The sequence below is a fragment of the Trachypithecus francoisi genome, unplaced genomic scaffold (genome assembly GCF_009764315.1).
Source record: "Trachypithecus francoisi isolate TF-2019V2 unplaced genomic scaffold, Tfra_2.0 Lachesis_group12, whole genome shotgun sequence".
NCBI classification, from domain to species: Eukaryota; Metazoa; Chordata; class Mammalia; order Primates; family Cercopithecidae; genus Trachypithecus; species Trachypithecus francoisi.
The window spans coordinates 78,290,897-78,306,522 of NW_022681457.1; the positions used below are offsets into that span (position 1 = coordinate 78,290,897).

Below are 15,626 nucleotides of genomic sequence, written 5' to 3' on the forward strand. Positions count from 1 at the left end.
CTTACAGTTCCAGGTGGCTAGGGAAGCCTCACTCACAATCACAGTGGAAGGGAAGGAAGAGCAAGTCACATCTTACGTGGATGGCAGCAGGCCAAGAGAATGAGGAAGATGCAAAAGCAGAAATCCCTGATAAAACCATCAGATCTCGTGAAACGTATTCACTACCATGACAACAGTATGGGGGAAACCGCCTCCATGATTCAGTTGTTTCACCCTGGTCCCTCCCACAACATGTGGGAATTATGGGAGTATAATTCAAGAGGATATTTGGGTGGAGACACAGCCAAACCACATTATTCTGCCCCGGCCCCTCCCAAATCTTGTATCTTTACATTTCAAAACCAATCATGCATTCCTAACAGTCCCCCAAAGTCTTAACTCATTTTAGCATTAACTCAAAAGTCCACAGTCCAAAGTCTCATCTGAGACAAGGCAAGTCCTATGAGCCTGTAAAATCAAAAGCAAGCTAGTTATTTCCTAGATACAATGAGGGTACAGACATTGGGTAAATACAGCTGTTTTAAATGGAAGAAATTGGCCAGAACTAAGGGGCTACAGGGTCCATGCAAGTCTGAAATCCAGCAGGACAGTCAAATCTTAAAGCTCCAAAATGGTCTCCTTTGACTCCATGTCACACATCCAGGACATGCTGATGCAAGAGATGGGTTCCCATAGTCTTGGGTAGCTCTGCCCCTGTGGCTTTGCAGGGTACAGCCTCCCTCCTGGCTGCTTTCACAGGGTGACCTTGAGTGTCTGCAACTTTTCCAGGCACACAGTGTAAGGTGTCAATGGATCTACCATTCTGGGGTCTGGAGGACAGTGGCCCTTTTCTCACAATGCCACTAGGTGGTGCCCCAGTAGGAACTCTGTGTGGGGGCTTCGACCCCACGTTTCCCTTCCACACTGCCCTAGCAGAGGTTCTCCATGAGGGCTCTGCCCCTGCAGCAAACTTCTGCCTGGGCATCCAGGTGTTTCCATACATCTGAAATCTAGGTGGAGGTTCCCAATTCTTGACTTCTGTGCACCTGCAGGCTCAACACAACATGGAAGCTGCCAAGGCTTGGGGCTTGTACCATCTGAAGCCATGGCCTGAGCCCTATGTTGGCCCCTTTCAGCCATGGCTGGAGTGGTTAGGATGCCGGGCATCAAGTCTCTAGGCCGCACACAGCTCAGGGACCCTGGGCCCAGCCAACTAAACTCCTTTTTCCTCTAGGCCTCCAGGCCTTGATGGGAGGGGCTGCCTTGAAGACTTCTGACATGCCCTGGAGACATTTTCCCCATTGTCTTGAGGATTAACATTTGGCTTCTTGTTACTTATGTAAATTTCTGCGGCTGGCTTGAATTTCTCCTCAGAAAATGGAATTTTCTTTTCTTTTTTTTTTTTCTTTTTTTTCTTTTTTTTTCTGAGACGGAGGCTCTGTCGCCCAGGCTGGAGTGCAGTGGCTGGATCTCAGCTCACTGCAAGCTCCACCTCCCGGGTTTACGCCATTCTCCTGCCTCAGCCTCCTGAGTAGCTGGGACTAGAGGCGCCCGCCACCTCGCCCGGCTAGTTTTTTGTATTTTTTTTTTTTAGTAGAGACGGGGTTTCACCATGTTCGCCAGAATGGTCTCAATCTCCTGACCTCGTGATCTGCCCGTCTCGGCCTCCCAAAGTGCTGGGATTACAGGCTTGAGCCACTGCGCCCGGCCTGGAATTTTATTTTCTATTGCATTGTCAGGCTGCAAATTTTTCAAACTTTTATGCTCTGTTTCCCTTTTAAAACTGAATGCTTTTAAGAGCACCCAAGTAACCTCTTGAATGCTTTGCTGCTTAGAAATTTCTTCTGCCAGATACCCTAAATCATCTCCCTCAAGTTCAAAGTTCCACAAATCTCTAGGGCAGGAGCAAAATGCCATCAGTATCTTTGCTAAAACATAACAAGAGTCACCTTTGCTCCACTTCACAACAAGTTCCTCATCTCCATCTCAGACCACCTCAGCCTGGACCTTATTGTCCATATGACTATCAGCATTTTGGGCAAAGCCATTCAACAAATCTCTAGGAAGTTCCAGACTTTCCCACATTTTCCTGTCTTCTTCTGACCCCGTCAAACTGTTCCAACTTCTGCCTGTTACCCAGTTTTAAGGTTGCTTCCACATTTTCGGGTATCTTTTCAGCAATGCCTCACTCTGCTAGTACTAATTTACTAAATTAGTCCATTTTCATGCTGCTAATAAGGACATACCCAAGACTGGGCAATTTACAAAAGGAAGAGGCTTAATTAGGCTTACAGTTCCACGTGGCTGGGGAGGCCTCACAGTCGTGGTGAAAGGCAAGGAAGGGCAAGTCCGGTCTTACATGGATGGCAGCAGGCAAAGAGAGAATGAGGAAGATGCAAAAGCAGAAACCCCTGATAAAACCATCAGATCTTGTGAGACTGTTCACTACCACGAGAACAGTATGGGGGAACCGCCCCCATGATTCAGTTATCTTTTCCTGGGTCCTTCCTACAACCTGTGGGAATTACGGGAGTACAATTCAAGATGAGATTTGGGTGAGGGCACAGCCAAACCATATCACCATTTTAAACAGATGAGGAAATGAAGGCACTGAGACGTTAAATAACTTGCCCATGGCCCCACAGCAAGTGACAGCAGAGATTCAGACGTAGGTAGGCTAATTGCAAAACCATAGTTCTTAACTGTTGTGTTGTGCTACCTCTTGAATATCAAACATATAGCTTTACTTGTTCAGTCGTTGCTGGATTCAGGGCCCAAACAAGGTTATTGAGATTCTCTCTCACATTGTATTTTAGCTCAGTTTTTCTCTGGGTTGATTTTATTCTCAGGCAGGCTTTGCCAGTGAAGTGACAGTATAGCTGCTGGGTTGAGAACTGCATATTCATAATTGAGCAATTCGTGTGGAAAGAGATAATTTATTTTAACAATACAGTTCTAGCAAATGTTCTAGAATTGACTCTCATTGGATCAGTTTGAGTCTTATTCCTATTCCTGAACCAGTCACTGTGGCCTGAGGGTAGGGGTGGGATAGAGTGGAATATTCTTATTGGCCAGTCTGGGCCATGTGTATTTACATCCCTGGATCTGAGATGGGGGAATGAATCCTTACCTCCAGGGAACATCAGGGTGCTAATACCAGAAACAGGAATGGATATGGGCCAGGCAAAAACAAATCTTCACCCCGCATAAGATATTAGGACCTCACTGGGTGCAATGGCTCACGCCTGTAATCCCAGTACTTTGGGAGGCTGAGGCAGGCAGATAGTTTGAGACGAGCCTGGTCAACATGGCAAAACCCCGTCTCTGCTAAAAATACAAAAATTAGCCAGGTGTGGTAACTCGTGCCTGTAATCCCAGCTACTGGGGAGGCTGAAGCAGGAGAGTTGCTTGAACCCGGGAGGCAGAGGTTGCAGTGAGCTGAGATCATGCCACTACACTCCAGCCTGGGGTGACAGAGCGAGACTCAATCTCAAGAAAAAAAAAAAAAAAAAGGATATTAGGACCATGCTCACTCAGTAGGATCTGTCTGCTTGATTTCTATTTTAGCCTTAACATGTCACATATTTTTACAGAATTATGATGAATTATGATAAATTGAAATCACGTCTGGGAGAGATTCATGATAGCAAAATGCGTCTAGAGCAGGATTTGAAGAAACAAGCTTTGGACAACCGAGAAATAGATAAGAAAATGAATAGTATCAAACCTGACCTGATCCAGCTGCGAAAGATCCGAGATCAACACCTTGTGTAAGTAGTCTGGGAGTGTATGGGGAGGGAGACACTAGTGCCAGGTTACTACCAGCACTAGAGACGTTAGAGGTGGGAGAAGAGATTTGTAATTGAGAATTGGCCAGTAAGATGGTAAGAATTTAGGATAATGGCCTTGGTAGTTGTAGGGGGTACCAGAGTTAATCTGAAGTTAATATGTGGAGCAAACCAGAATATAGGATTCTTGATTCATAGAAATGCCTTGGAAATCTCAGAGGCTGACTGTGGCATGAGTAAAATGCTATACCTTAAGAAGAACAGATTAATGTTTGCCTAAAACATAAAAATCAGAATCTTTGTTTACATAGTAGAACCGAGTGGGGAATTTCTATTTCCTCTGAGGGGAAATAGGTTCTAGGCTAGGCACAGTGGCTTACGCCTGTAACCCCAGCACTTTGGGAGGCCAGGGTAGGCAGATCATCTGAGGTCATGAGTTCTAGACACCAGCCTGGCCAACATAGTGAAACTCCGTTTCTACTAAAAATACAAAAATTTGCTGGGCATGGTGGCACATGCCTGTAATCCCAGCTACTCAGGAGGCTGAGGCAGGAGAATCACTTGAACCCTGGAGGCAGAGGTTGCGGTGAGCCGAGATCACACCACTGCACTCCAGCCTGGGTGACAGAGTGAGACTCCATCTCAAAAAAAAAAAAAAGAAAAAAAGATGGTGAAACCCCGTCTGTACTAAAAATACAAGAAATTAGCTGGGCATAGTGGTGGGTGCCTGTAGTCCCAGCTACTTGGGAGGCTGAGGCAGGAGAATCGCTTAAACCTGGGAGACAGAGGTTGCAGTGAGCCAAGATCGTGCCACTGCACTCCAGCCTGGACAAGAGTCTCAAAAACAACAACAACAAAAACAAAATGACGTTCTTTATTTAAATAACAGAAATGTGTCTATAGAAGGCACTTGAGGTAATTTGACTGAGTAGTGAAACCTAATTCTTTAGGATTAGGGAAAACTATATAATTTAGCCAAATATAGGCATAATATAATATCCAAATATAAATGGAAAGATAGTATCAGAATAAAATGTGTGAATTATATTTTTAGAAACATAAGTAACTGCTTCATAGGACAGAATGCATGAGAAAGGAAGATACTGGATATTGGGCTTAGTTCTAGGTAACAAATAGGCTGTTCTGAAATATATTTGTGGGTGACCTTGATGCATGTAACACCACTCAATTCAAACTACTGGCAGGAGAAGACAGAGCAGAGACCTCTGAATCTGGGTTTTCCATAGAAACCTTGGGTTCTTTGTGTGAGAAAGAGGGAGAAGATGAAATATACACCCAGAGATTGGAACTGTGGCAGAAGAGTTTCAATGGAGGAAGATCAGAGTCGAACTGTGTCACCCATGCTGGAGTGCAATGGCATGATCTCAGCTCACTGCAACCTCCACCTCCTGGGTTCAAGTGATTCTCCTACCTCAGTCTTCTGAGTAGCTGGGATTACAGGCATGCACCACCATGCCCAGCTAATTTTTGTATTTGGTCAACATGGGGTTTCACCGTGTTGACCAAGCTGGTCTCAAGCTCCAGACCTTAGGTGATCTACCTACCTTGGCCTCCTAAAGTACTGGGATTACAGGCATGAGCCACTGTTCCCGGCCTAAGGTGACATTTTTTGGGGTAAGCAATTACAACTATACCATGCTGAGTAGTTTTTAATAACAGCCCTCCCAAGAGATCATTTTAGTTTGCTATTGTGGCCAAAAGTCAATCCGAGTGTATATAGCATACTGAAGAGCTTTGTAAAGAAGGCAAGGAGGTGCTCTTATCTGTAAGAAGGGTGTGTCTGCTCTTGGAATGCTCACGTGGCTCTGGTCACATCATGAAGCTGAAGAAAGGCCCAAGAAGGCTATGCTTTACACCAAAATCGTGAATGGAAGTCCGTCTTTGCCCTGAAAAGCAATAAGAAATACAAGGAATATACCCCCCAAGGGGCGTGAATAAGTGTAGTGTCTTAGTCTGTTCAGGCTGCTATAACAAAATACCATAAATTGGGTAGCTTGTAAACACCATGAATTTCTCTTCTAGAGACTAGGAAGTCCAAACTCAAGGCACTGGTAGATTTGGTGTCTGGTGAGGGGTAAGGATCTGCTTTCTGGTTCATAGATGGTGCCTTCTACCTATGTCCTGGTAGAAGGAGCTAGGGGTCTCTATCAGGCGTCTTTTTATAAGGGCACTAATCCCATTCCTGAGGGCTCTGCCTTTATGACCTAATCACCTCCCAAAGTCCTCACCTTCTAATACCATCACCTTGAGGGTTAGATTTTCCACCTATGAATTTTGGGAAGATACTAACATTCAGACTATAGCATGTGACAAACCAGACCTTGGAAGTTTCTTTAATGGGTTTTATAAACTAAATACAGAAGAAAGAAAGAAAACAACAACAAAAAAAACATACACACCAAATAAACCACAAAAAACAAAACAGTAACACAACAACAACAACAAATATAAAAGAGTTTAGATAACATCATGGATGACAAATTCATGACCTACAAGTAAGGACAACTCAAGTGCAGGGAGGCACAGACAGCCATTACCTCTTTTGGAAGGGCTGCTTCCAGGAGAATAGTTCAGTGTCCCATAGTCCATGCTTTGATGTTTCTAACAGAGAATTACCTCTGGGCTTGGTGGACTCGATCTATTCTAATACTGCAATTTGTATTGTTGGTACTGAAGGAGACTGTAGTAAAATATGTGTCTCGTATTAGCGTTGCTGCATGATGCTGAGTATGATCTCTCTCTGGTCCTGTTTTAAAGGAATAGGTTGGGATTCTGTGATACCTATCTCAAGATTGTCATTAGTTCTTTAAGCCCTCTTTGGATTTCCCTGACTGGCCACTGCATAGCCCACAAGGATTCTATGTGATTGTCTGCTGAGATCTTGGTGCACTACTAGTAGGATATTCTTGAGTGTTTAAATACAGAATTTCATTGCTTAAATATAGAAAAAAAATTCTATGATATAATTCCATTTACTGGAAGCTCAAGAATAGGTAAAACCTATCCATGATGATAGAATTAAAAATAGTGATTATTTATGGTGAGGATTTTGATGGGAAAATGGGATGAGGAACCTTTAACGGTTCTAGAAATGTTCTGAATCTTGATATGAATGGGGTTCCGTGGGTTTATACGTAGGTTAAAATTTATCATCAGTACACTTAAGATTAATGTGCTTTATGTGTATTATAACTCAGTAAATACATTAAACATTTCTTAGGTATCAGTTTTTTAAAAAATTCCCTTTCAAAAAAAGGAGTTTTGTTGTTAATATGCAATTCTTTTTCCTCATGAGTTTAAGGCTAGCTTTCATGATTACCATTTACCTTTTTTGGCACTGTAGTCCCCCTTGGTCCATGGCTTTGCTTACTGTGGTTTTGCTTTCCATGGATTCAGGTATCCCCAGTCAGCCACAGTCTGGATAGGTGAATACAGCACAATAACACATTTTGAGAGAGACCACATTCACATCACTTTTATTCCAGCATATTGTTATATTGTTCTATTTTATTATTAGTTATTGTTAATCCCTTACTGTGCTTAATTTATAAATTAAACGATCACAGGTATGTATGTATAGGGAAAAACAGTATATATAGGGTTTAGTACTTTCTGTGGTTTTAGGCATCTATTTGGTTGTCTTAGAACTATTCCCCATGGATAAGCAGGGACTGCAGTATTCATAAATCAAAATTCATAAATTTAAAATAAAGAATAACGGCCATAACAATATAGGTACATAATGATGAGGGTTTTTTAAATGCATATTCTGCTTAGGGAATTGATGAGTTTTGAGTAATATATGTACTAGGGGAGTTTGCAGATAAAGGAGTTCTATGTGGCCGGGTGCAGTGACTCACACCTGTAATCCCAGCACTTTGGGAGGCTGAGGCAGGTGGATCACCTGAGGTCAGGAGTTCGAGACCAGCCTGGCCAAGATAGTGAAACCCTGTCTCTACTAAAAATACAAAAATTAGTCAGGTGTGGTGGCACATGCCTGTAATCCCAGCTACTCAGAAGCCTGAGGCAGGAGAATTGCTTGAACCCGGGAATTGGAGGTTGCAGTGATCTGAGATCACCCCACTGCACTCTAGCGTGGGCAACAGAATGAGACTCTGTATTAAAAAAAAAAAAAGAAAAAACCACAATGAGATACCATCTCATACCAGTTAGAATGGCAATCATTAAAAAATCAGGAAACAACAGGTGCTGGAGAGGATGTGGAGAAATAGGAACATTTTTTACACTGTTGGTGGAACTGTAAACTAGTTCAGCCATTGTGGAAAACAGTGTGGCGATTCCTCAAGGATCTAGAACTAGAAATACCATTTGACCCAGCCATCCCATTACTGGGTACATACCCAAAGGATTATAAGTCATACTGCTATAAAGACACATGCACACGTATATTCATTGCGGCACTATTCACAATAGCAAAGACTTGGAATCAACCCAAATATCTATCAGTGACAGACTGGATTAAGAAAATGTGGCACATATACACCATGGAATACTATGCAGCCATAAAAAGGATGAGTTCGTGTCCTTTGTAGGGACATGGATGAAGCTGGAAACCATCATTCTCAGCAAACTATCGCAAGAACAGAAAACCAAACACCGCATTTTCTCTCATAGGTGGGAATTGAACAATGAGATCACTTGGACACAGGAAGGGGAACATCACACACTGGGGCCTATTGTGGGGAGCGGGGAGGGAGGAGGGATAGCATTAGGAGATACACCTAATGTAAATGACCAGTTAATGGGTGCAGCACACCAGCATGTCACATTTATACATATGTAACAAACCTGCATGTTGTGCACATGTACCCTAGAACTTAAAGTATAATAATAAAAAATAAATAAATAAATAAATAAATAGAAAAAAAAGGAGTTCTGTTGGGGGGTGGTGTGTTCTGGTTTTATTTTTTGTTTTTACAACTTTATTGAGATACAGTTTACATCCCATACAGTTCACCCATTTAAAGTGTATTATTCAATGCTTTTAGTATGTTCACAGGCATTTACAGTCATCACCACATATTTTAGAACATTTTCATCATCTTAAAAAAAAAACCCTGCACCCTTTACTTATCATCCCTATTACCCCTTGCATCTAGCCCTAAACAACTGCTAATCTACTTTCTGTCTCTATGGATTTGTCTATTCTGGACATTTCATATGAATGAAAATAATGTAAAATGTATTCTTTTGTGACAGGCTTCTTTCACTTAGCATGATGTTTTCAAAGTTTGTCTGCGTTGTAGCATATATCAGTATTTTATTCCTTTTTATGGCCAAATAATAGTCTGTTGTATAGTTATACCACATTTTGTTTAATCATCACCAGTTGGTGGACATTTGGGTTGTTTCTGTCTTTTTGGCTATTTCAGTAATGCTGCTGTGAACATTTATGTACAGGTTTTTGAATGGATATGTATTTTCATTTCTCATGGGTATATGCTGAGGAGTGAAATTCCTGAATCATATGGTAATTATCTGTGTTTCACTGAACAACTGTCCAGACTGTTTTGCATAGTGGTTGCACTATTTTACATTCACACCGGTAGTGATAATTTGGGTTTCTTAAAGTCATGAATCATTCTTTATTTTTTTTTTGAGATGGATTTTTGCTCTTGTTGCAAAAGTGCATGCAATGGAGTGCAATGGTGCGATCTTGGCTCACTGCAACCTCTGCCTTCTGGGTTCAAGCAATTCTCCTGCCTCAGCCTCCTGAGTAGCTGGGATTATAGGCGTGCACCACCACCTCCAACTAATTTTTGTACTTTTAGTAGAGATGGGGTTTCACCATGTTGGCCAGGCTGGTCTCAAACTCCTGACCTCAGGTGATCCACCTGCCTCAGCCTCCCAAAGTGCTGGGATTACAGGCATGGAGCCACCGCACCTGGCCTCATTCTTCAATATATTTCTGATAACTAAATTTTTATAAGCGATTTTTCTTTTTAAAGTATTGTATACATTATCCCACTTTGTTTTTATGTAGAGAATATATCTGTCCATAAAATTTGGTGGAAGACAAGTTTCATTCCTTTTTTTTTTTTTTTTTTTTTTTTGGAGACAGAGTTTCACTCTTGTTACCCAGGCTGGAGTGCAATGGTGTGATCTCGGCTCACTGCAACTTCTGCCTTCCAGGTTCAAGTGGTTCTCCTGCATCAGCCTCCCAAGTAGCTGGGATTACAGGCGTGCCCCACCACGCCTGGCTAATTTTTTGTATTTTTAATAGGAACAGGGTTTCACCGTGTTAGCCAGCCTGGTCTCGAACTCCTGATCTCAGGTGATCCACCTCCCTCGGCCTCCCAAAGTGCTGGGATTACAGGCATGAACCACTGTGCCCAGCCACATTCCTCATTTAAAATAAATAAATAAATAAATAAATAAATAAATAAATCTATTCCAAGCTCCCACTGGCCTGGTTACATTAAAATATTTAGGCCGGGCGCGGTGGCTCAAGCCTGTAATCCCAGCACTTTGGGAGGCCGAGACGGGCGGATCACGAGGTCAGGAGATTGAGACCATCCTGGCGAACATGGTGAAACCCCGTCTCTACTAAAAAAAAAATACAAAAAACTAGCCGGGCGAGGTGGCGGGCACCTGTAGTCCCAGCTACTCGAGAGGCTGAGGCAGGAGAATGGCATGAACCCGGGAGGCGGAGCTTGCAGTGAGCTGAGATCCAGCCACTGCACTCCAGGCTGGGCGACAGAGCGAGACACCGTCTGAAAAAAAAAAAAAAAAAAATATATATATATATATATTTAATCTCTGTTATCATTCCTACATCCTACACAGACTGACACTTGGATCATATAAGAATGTCATCCTGAAGTAGTGCCAGAAAATTAGAGGAGCACAAGGTCTTTTGTGCCTCCCTCTTGACTGCTGAAAATTCCAAGGTGTCCTTCACAGTAATCTCATCACTGGCCATCAACAGATGCTGCATCGTAAAACCTCATTCTCCATCCAGGATGCCCTGTGCATGAGGCACTGTTTTCTGTCACCCCATTTTCTACTTCAGCGAGGCTGTAGACAAGCTTCTGCTTTCTTCCAGGACCAAGGCGTCAGCTTTAAAGTCGTTTTTCCTGTCCTTCTGTCTCAGGGTTTTCCCAGCTTAATCCTTTTGTCTTAGACTGAAACACAAGCTCTCTTCCTCTTAAAGTGTGGTAGCTGGGCTGTAAAACCAATTAGATCTTTAGAAAGGACACTATGTAATACATATTTTTTCCCTTACTTGCTGGGGTAGGGCTAGGAAAAGATATGCTAACACCAGCTATTTTTTCTGTCTTGTATTTCTTAAGATTACTTTGATGTAATCTATGGAAGTAGTGTTCCCTTTTTTTTTTTTTAAAGAAGAAATAGCTGCACCAAAGAGAGATGGGTCCAAGACCATGCCAAAAAATATGTATATATAGTATCCTTTCTAAAAATCTAATTGGTTTTACAACCCAGTTACCACACTAACAGAATCAGCACTGGATGTTAGGTCTTTGAATGTTTTGCCTTAGATTTTTCCTGTAGAATTTATTGCATTATTTGTAATCAGTGTAATTCAATAACATTAAATGTGAATTAACATATTTACTAAAGTTATTAGAGGTTTTTGAAAATGGTTTTTAAAATCTAATCAGCTCCTGGCATTGTTAATAGATTTGTAAGGACTCAGAACTAGATAAGTCTTTGAAATGGACTTTTGGGAGATTGGAAAAGCTGCCTAAGTCAGAAGGTAGGCACCATCATAAATGGAGGGTGGAGCACAAGCAATTTTTCTTTTTCTTTTTTTTTTTTTCATTAGGAAAGTGCTAGGAAATGGGTTCCTAACACTGTGTGTGACAGAAAGAGAGGCTCAGTTTAAAGAGGTTGGTGGGTAAAAGAAAATGGGGATTCAAGAGAAAATGTGGTACATTAATTCAATTCACGCCTTTTTTCCCAGTGTGCTTATTTCTTTGATAAAGAGAAGGTCAGTTTCTTTGAGGATAGAAAACTTTGGGTGATAAGAATGCTTAGAGGAGGGCATCTGGATATTTTGATGACAGACATGGTGTGGGGGAGGGGGTTTGTTACTAAATCAGTTGTATCAAGATCACATATTATCTATTTTCCAGTCTCCCTAAGCATAAAAAATGAAATCCAAGTTAACTAAAGGGCAAGTCTTACTGAGAAAGACTGTGAAATCTGTCTAACAGAACTTTAAAATTAGGTGTGATGCCAAGTTATCTTGTGTACTTGGGGTCAGAGAGAGATAGAGGATGATCCTGGAGTTGTGAAGATTTTGTTTTTGTTTTTTGTTTTTTTGAGACGGAGTCTCGCTCTGTGCCCCAGGCTGGAGTGCAGTGGCGCAATCTCGGCTCACTGCAAGCTCCGTCTCCCAGGTTCACGCCATTCTCCCGCCTCAGCCTCCTGAGTAGCTGGACTACAGGCGCCTGCCACCGCGCCCGGCTAATTTTTTGTATTTTTAGTGGAGACGGGGTTTCACCATGTTAGCCAGGATGGTCTCGATCTCCTGACCTCGTGATCCGCCCGTCTCGGCCTCCCAAAGTGCTGGGATTACAGGCGTGAGCCACCGCGCCTGGCGAAGATTTTGTTAAAAGCAGCCCACCAGCAATTATTTACTGACAGTTGAATATCTATGTGCATGTGCTGTTTTGATAATTGGTAACATAGCCACGAACAGGACAGACCCCTTTCATTACAGCAGCTTACATTTTATTGGGGAGACAGACATAAACAAATACAAATATAAAATAGGCCTGGCATAGTGGCTTACGCCTGTAGTCCCAGCACTTTGGGAGGCCAAGGTGGGCAGATCACCTGAGGTCAGGAGTTCGAGACCAACCTGACCAACATGGTGAAACCCTGTCTCTACTAAAAATACGAAAATTAGCTGGGCGTGGTGGCGCGTGCCTGTAGTCCCAGCTACAGAGGCAGAGGTGAGAGAATTGCTTGAATCCTGGAGATGGAGGCTGCAGTGAGCCGAGATCGTGCCATTGCATTCCAGCCTAGGTAACAGAGCGAGACTCTGTCTCAAAAAAAAAAAAAACAAAACAAAACCAACCAACTAAACAAAAATATAAAATAATGGATTTTAACTAAGTGTTATGAAGATGATAAAACAAGGTAAAGTGTAGAGAGTGACTGGGGACTGCCTTAGTTGGGACAGTTAGGGTCGTCCTCCCTGAGGGGATGGTGTTTATGATAAAATCTGAATGATAGGAGCCTTGCTTAGTGGGTAATGATGAATGAAGGTGCTTTCCACTCATCCACCCTAGTTTTAGACTGTTGGCCATCTGAAAGGAACAAAATCTGGTTTACCTCATTTTACATCTAAAATACTGGTACATTTTAAGAGATACTATGATTTTCTTTTCTTTCTTTCTTTTTTTTTTTTTTGAGATCAAGTCTCGCTCTGTCGCCCACGCTGGAGGGCAGTGGTGCAATCTCAGCTCATTACAGCCTCCGCCCCCTGGTTTCAAGCTTAATTCTCCTGCCTCAGCCTCCTAGTAGCTGGGATTACAGGCATGCACTACCACACCTGGATAATTTTTGTATTTTTAGTAGAAATGGGGTTTGATTATGTTGGCCAGGCTGGTCTTGAACTCCTGACCTCAGGTGATCCACCTGCCTTGGCCTCCCAAAGTGCTGGGATTACAGGCATGAGCCACTGAGCCCAGCCTGGATACTATGATTTTCTTGGTAATGAAGTTCACTCATTAATTACTCAGATTGCCACCCTGAATTTCTTGTGGCCTGCTTAAATGCAAAAGTAGATCTTGAAGTTTTTAGTTGAAATATTAAACTTAATTCAGTAGGTCACACGGAAAGTGGGTTCTCAGGCTTAGTGGAGATTGCAAATGTGACACCATGCTCACCTAACTAATGTTCTCAGAAACAAACGTCCCACTGTGAGTGTGAGTATGTATGTGCTTGTGGTGGCACATCTTCCAGCAAAGAAAAATGAAAAGTGAAGGGCCTAATTTCAAGTAGCCCTTTATGTTTCTGCCTTTTTCCAGAAAAGATTAGTTCCTCTTGGTAGTAGTTGAAAGAAAAGTAATGAGAGACTAATTTTGGGAAATCTTTGCCCACTCTTTGTGGGATTAGGAAAAATAAGAGGTGTCTAGACTCTAGAAGTTCAGTCGGCTCAGACATACCTACTTTGTCCAGTCAGAGTTTGCATAGATACTGACACTGATGTCTTTCCTCTGGCAGATGGCTCAATCACAAAGGGGTGAGACAGAAACGCCTGAATGCCTGGCTGGGAATTAAGAATGAGGATGCTGATGAGTAAGTTCTCTCTAGACTTTCGGTCAGAGGGCTTTGTTATCAATATAAGACATGCGGCTTGTTTATACATGGTAAATATTGGTTGTCATTGTCACTTGAGGACATTGAATCTAGAACTTTGACTCTCTTTTGAATTGAATTGAATTGCCTGAAAGTACCCTATAGGCACTGGAGTTCAGAGCCCTGCTTCTGAACTCAAAATCTGGATGTATAAGCTACTTTGAGTATAGCTACTCAAAATCTGGATGTAAAAGCACTGTTATTCAGATGTTCATATTTCAGCTTATTGGATGAAACATGAATTCTGTGCTTTATGCACCATAGCAAGTAATGAAGCTAACACCCAACTAATTGCAATTTTGCTTTGTCATTTGTGGTTTAAAGATTTAGAAGAGTGTTTTATTTATGAATTTGCTTTTAGATAGAAGTAACTTGTTAGAATAACAATTAACATTTAATTTTTAGGAACTATTTTATCAATGAGGAAGATGAAAACCTGCCCCACTATGATGAGAAAACCTGGTTTGTTGAGGATATCAATCGAGTACAAGCAGAGGACTTGCTTTATGGGAAACCTGATGGTGCATTCTTAATTCGTGAGAGTAGCAAGAAAGGATGCTATGCTTGCTCTGTGGTGTAAGTCTTCTCTGGGGATATAGCCTTTTGAAATCTTGTGCATTAATTAATATGAAATCAACCCCTCGTAAAATTCAGATGAAATTAGTTAATGTACAGTAACGAGGACCCATGGCTTGGATCATAACTATTAGTACAAAAAAACCCAGCTTTATGAGAAATGGTATCTGAAATTATCCTGGAGTTTTAATTTACATGGTAAGTAGATTAGGCCCCGCAGTATTGCTGTTGGATTTCAGGTATCTGCGAACGGTAATGTGAGATCTTAAATTGAAAAAAAAAAAATCACTTAATTCTTTAGTAGTATCCTATACGCCTAGTATGGTCTCCAGTGTCAGATTAGGAAAGGCTTGATTAAATAGAACTGTTTTTACTTCAGAAGGAAAACTCTATCTAAAAATTTAAATTACATGTTATTCTGTTGATGTAGTCATAGGAAATGTGGACGTGTTTTCTGTTAAGATAATCATGTGACTCTTTTGAGAAAAGCCTATTTTCCTTGTAATGGAAAGTGAAATTTTGGGGATAACTAACTGTGCCTCTGTCAGATTTTTGCCTGAGTGTAGAATATATTCCTTAAGAAGGCAAACATCTTCATTGACAAAAGCCACACTTAGAAGAGAGTTACGATGGTGCCAGATATACTGGGTTCAGCTCCTGGCTCTACTGCTTCCTAGCTGGGTAATGTTGGGTAAATTACTTAGTCTTTGCCCAGTTTCCTTATCTGTAAAATAAGGATAATACCTACTTTAGGGTTTTTGTGAGGATTAAATGAGCTAATCTATGTCATACAATATGCTTTTAACATAAGAAGTAAATGTCACCTACTAATATTATGATGATGATGCTACTGTGGATGTGGCAGAAGGCAAACAAAGTGACAAAGTGATTGTGCCCTTAGAGGGCAAG

The 15,626-nt window shown here is 41.7% G+C and overlaps 1 protein-coding gene across 4 annotated transcripts in view; it reads left to right on the top strand.

Annotated features, from left to right (window-relative positions):
* PIK3R3 (phosphoinositide-3-kinase regulatory subunit 3) overlaps positions 1-15,626 on the top strand; it is a 142,822-nt gene that overhangs the window by 122,352 nt on the left and 4,844 nt on the right. For all 4 annotated transcript variants that reach the window (XM_033226583.1, XM_033226582.1, XM_033226581.1 and 1 more), the window contains 3 exons: positions 3,573-3,749; positions 14,007-14,081; positions 14,547-14,717. In XM_033226583.1, coding sequence (XP_033082474.1) covers positions 3,573-3,749; positions 14,007-14,081; positions 14,547-14,717 — 423 coding nt within the window. The remainder of the gene's footprint in view (positions 1-3,572; positions 3,750-14,006; positions 14,082-14,546; positions 14,718-15,626) is intronic.